Source organism: Zingiber officinale, chromosome 4B, assembly GCF_018446385.1.
Source record: "Zingiber officinale cultivar Zhangliang chromosome 4B, Zo_v1.1, whole genome shotgun sequence".
Classification (NCBI taxonomy): Eukaryota; Viridiplantae; Streptophyta; class Magnoliopsida; order Zingiberales; family Zingiberaceae; genus Zingiber; species Zingiber officinale.
Window position 1 is genome coordinate 7088757 of NC_055993.1, and position 3744 is coordinate 7092500.

The following is a 3744-nucleotide window of genomic DNA, read 5'->3' on the forward strand; positions in this document are numbered from 1 at the left end:
GTCGAGCAGCGCCAAGTTGCTACCGAGAGTTGTTGACAGGATGTCAAGAGCTGCAATACGAACTCAAAGTGGATGCCTAGTCCAGCAGAGCGCTGTCTCCTTAAAACAGATTCGGCCCCTCCACGGTGCTCAGAGGATTAGGTGGACGTCTGTCTCCCAGGATAAAACGGCAAGATCACGAGCACAACCTAGCACTGGTTATCGTGACGATCTGAACTAGATCCGAAAACTATCACTATTTCTATTGAGAAAGAAAAATACCCAACAGAAGGGAAGAAAATATGGGGATTCAAAAGAGGAAGGAAAGAGCTCATGCACACAAAGCTTAGTTTTCCACACGAAAACTCACTGAAGCTGTGTCTACGCTCACTTCAGCTTCTGTTGTGTCCTCCCTTCATTCCTCTCAATGGTCTTTTATAGACTTTGCAAGCCATCAAGAGCAAGCCTGAGGCTTGCCTGCTTGCTAACAAGCAAGCCACGTTGTGGCTTGCATGCTTGCCAGCAAGCCACAACGTGGCTTGCATGCTTGTGACAAGCTGCAAGCTTGCCAACAAGCAAGTCACAGCTTGTGGCAAGCTTGCCAGCAAGCCACACCACGTGGCAAGAATGCAAGCTTGCCATGTGATGAGCAAACATGCTTGTCACGTGGCGAGCAGACAGGCTTGCCATGTGGCGTATAGGTAAGTTGGTGATCTTTCTTGTCTTGTAGGTCAGTCAATAAGTTAACTTTCGCAAACATATCGTGTCCTGACTGATTTGGACTTCTCGGGTTGATGTCATCCAGGCTCTGGATTTTTAACCTCTTTTATTCCGAATCAGTCGGAAAGCCTTACTTTTAATCGTTGTGGAACTACAACCCACATGTCATGTTTTCATTTAAGTTTTTCTAACAGAAACTTCCGTCATACGATCCAAGTTAATGCATGCATGCATTACAAACATGCATGCATCCAACTGCGTCAATGCTCAATCGAAGTTAATACTATAAATAATCATAATCTAGACGTCGTAATTTAAATAACTGGAGTACAGGTATTATTGAAGACAACATTCTTTGGCCACATACCTGAGTTTTGTAGCTTTTACTTCTATTAGCCATAAGAAAACATCAAATTTGGGAGAAGATATCAAGCATTTTATTTGTTCTTCGAATCACTAAATCACTATGCTTTGAAAGCATCCATGAAGGTCTTAAGATTCTCGAACGAAGCGCCGCCTTCGTTAAGGTTCTGCTGAGCGTTCTCCTTCAACATCGATGCCCTTGCTCTCATCTCCTCGTTCGAAAGCAACTCTTCTACCTTGTATTTCACCTGTTCTCGCTTAATGATCCCACTCTCGTCAGGCGTCAAGCGTAAACCCACCTTCCAATCGTCACAAATGTAGTTCTGGTTCAGGAATTGGTCCGTAAAATATGGCCAACAGAGGAAGAGCTTCCCGTTCCTGACGCCTTCCATGGTGGAGTTCCAACCGCAGTGAGACACGAAGCAAGCGACAGAAGGGTGAGCCAGCACCTTCTGTTGAGGTGCCCAAGCCACAATCCTCCCTCTGTCTCCGACACGCTCTTTGAATCCATCCGGATAGGCATCGGCAGAGTCACCGGTTAGGTCGGGCCGGACCACCCACAAGAACGGTCGGCCAGTCGCCTCCAGCCCGAGCGCGAACTCCTGGAACTGGCCGCGGTCGAAGATGGTGAAGCTCCCGAAAGCCACGTAGACGACGGAACCCGGCTGCTGCTCGTCCAGCCACGACAAGCAGGCCGCGTCCTCCGGCCAGAAATTCCCCACTGCGCGGTTCGGCCGGAGGCCGGTTAGCAGCGGCCCGATTGGAAGAATCCTTGGATTGTAACGGAAGCTTGGCTCTTCGATTTCTTTGAAGGAGTTGCAGATGATGAAGTCCGCGACGTCGATGGCCCTGTTGTTGTTGACGATGTAGTTGAAGATTAGCTTTTTGGTTCTTCCGTCTCCACCACAAAAGTTCCATGTCAACTGGGGTGCGTCGATGAATGGCAAGCCGGGGCCGAGCTGGAACCTTTCGTGTTCTGAGATCGTTGTGCCTGTAAAAATAGAAACGCGGCAAGATGAAAACTATATGGAAATCTTTTGTGTCCCATTAATTACTCACAATCAATCATCTGACCAAAAAGAAAAAAAAAACACCCAAAATCAATTACCATCGGCATCGATGATGCCTCTCGAAATCAACTCCGGAATGCTCAGCAGAGTGGCTAGCAACTGGGCTGACGCCGGCCAGAAAAAGGCTGACCGGAGACCCTTCTTGCGGACAACCTCCCGCACCCATCCCATATTCACATCCACCAACATGCAAGTCATCGGATCCTCTGTTTCGTTGCTCTTCTCGATTAGTTCCTCCAAGCACTCCGGAATTACCTTCGTGAATGCTTCCGTTAGCCTCCCGAGATCGTTCCGGTCTTCCCCCGGCCCTAATCCGTCGGGGACCGAGACCAGAGCGATCTGGTCCACAGTGCTCTCCTCGGACAACGCGGCGAGCAGACGCTTGTGGTTGAACTCGGTATTGACGAAGGTGACCTTGAAGCCGTGTTCTACCAAGCAGTGGCAGAGCTCCATGAGGGGAATGACATGGCCTTGAGCAGGGAAAGGCACAGCGAGAACGTGTGGCGGAGCCATTCAGAAACAACAGAGAGAGAGAGGAAGGAGATAAGCGTAAAAGAGAATAGGCGGAAACAGCCAAAAAGGCGGAACCGATGGGAGAGTTGAAGAACGAAGAAGAGGACGCGGGCGACGACGGGAGCACGACAACGGCGGCGGCAATCAAGGCGGCAGAGGAAGCGAAAATGAAGATGGCTGCCAACAAAGGAGGCAACGTGATTGGAGCAATACCTCGGCAGCTGGAAGTGGAGCAGATCAAAGTATCATATTTTAGTGGTTGGATCGGTAAGAAAACGATGAGAGAGCTGAACTAAGTTTAATTAAGTCCATGGAAAGGAGTGATTTCGAAGTTGGATATGAAAAGATGGGTTCAGAAAAAAAAGAGATAAGACAATGAAAATCGAAGGAAAAAAAGAGAGAAAAAGTGTAGAATTAAGTTCATGTGTTGACTAAATTTAATTAAGTCCACGGACTTATACTTAAATAACATATAATTAATTGTCATTAATGTTCTATTTACTTCAAAGTGTAGATTGACAACAGAAAGGAATTTATAGTGGAAAGAATTTCTTAGGAAAAAGGAAAAGAACTCTTTATTTGATGTGCTTATTTAATATGAATAAGATCATTCCATTACCTCGTTTATTAAAAAAAAAAAGAAACTAAATAATATATTATCCAAAACACCTGTTTTTTTTTCATTTTTAGATAAAAATTAAAATTCTTTATTGAACTAAAAAATATAAAAAAATATTTATAATTATGTTCTCAATATCCAATGTTTTTATTTTTATTTGTGTATATATATTGGCATATAATTATCGATTCAAATAATGCATTTTTAATAAAGTGTGGGAAAAATATTACATAGAATTGAAATAAAATATTGGTCAAGATGAAGTTAGATGTATGGAGAATGTCATCATATATTAAAATCAAAAAACTTATATCATTATCATATATTAAAATAAAAAATTATCAACAATAAACATTATTTAGAAATAATCCATAATTATTATAAAATTATTACCAATTAAAAATTTAAATTGACTTTCGTATGCTAATAATTACTAATAAGCCTATATAATCACGGACTCCAAATCTTACAAATTGTAAT

The 3744-nt window shown here is 43.5% G+C and overlaps 1 protein-coding gene across 1 annotated transcript; it reads right to left on the reverse strand.

Moving 5' to 3' along the window:
• Window positions 1–976: 976 nt before the first annotated feature.
• LOC121974594 (UDP-glycosyltransferase 83A1-like) lies at window positions 977–2919 on the reverse strand. Its single transcript, XM_042525732.1, has 2 exons — window positions 2171–2919; window positions 977–2053 (listed from the first exon to the last, which is right to left on the reverse strand). The coding sequence occupies exons 1-2, from the start codon at window positions 2643–2645 to the stop codon at window positions 1164–1166; spliced, it is 1365 nt and encodes a 454-aa protein (XP_042381666.1). The 5' UTR covers window positions 2646–2919; the 3' UTR covers window positions 977–1163.
• Between the last annotated feature and the right edge of the window lie 825 nt (window positions 2920–3744).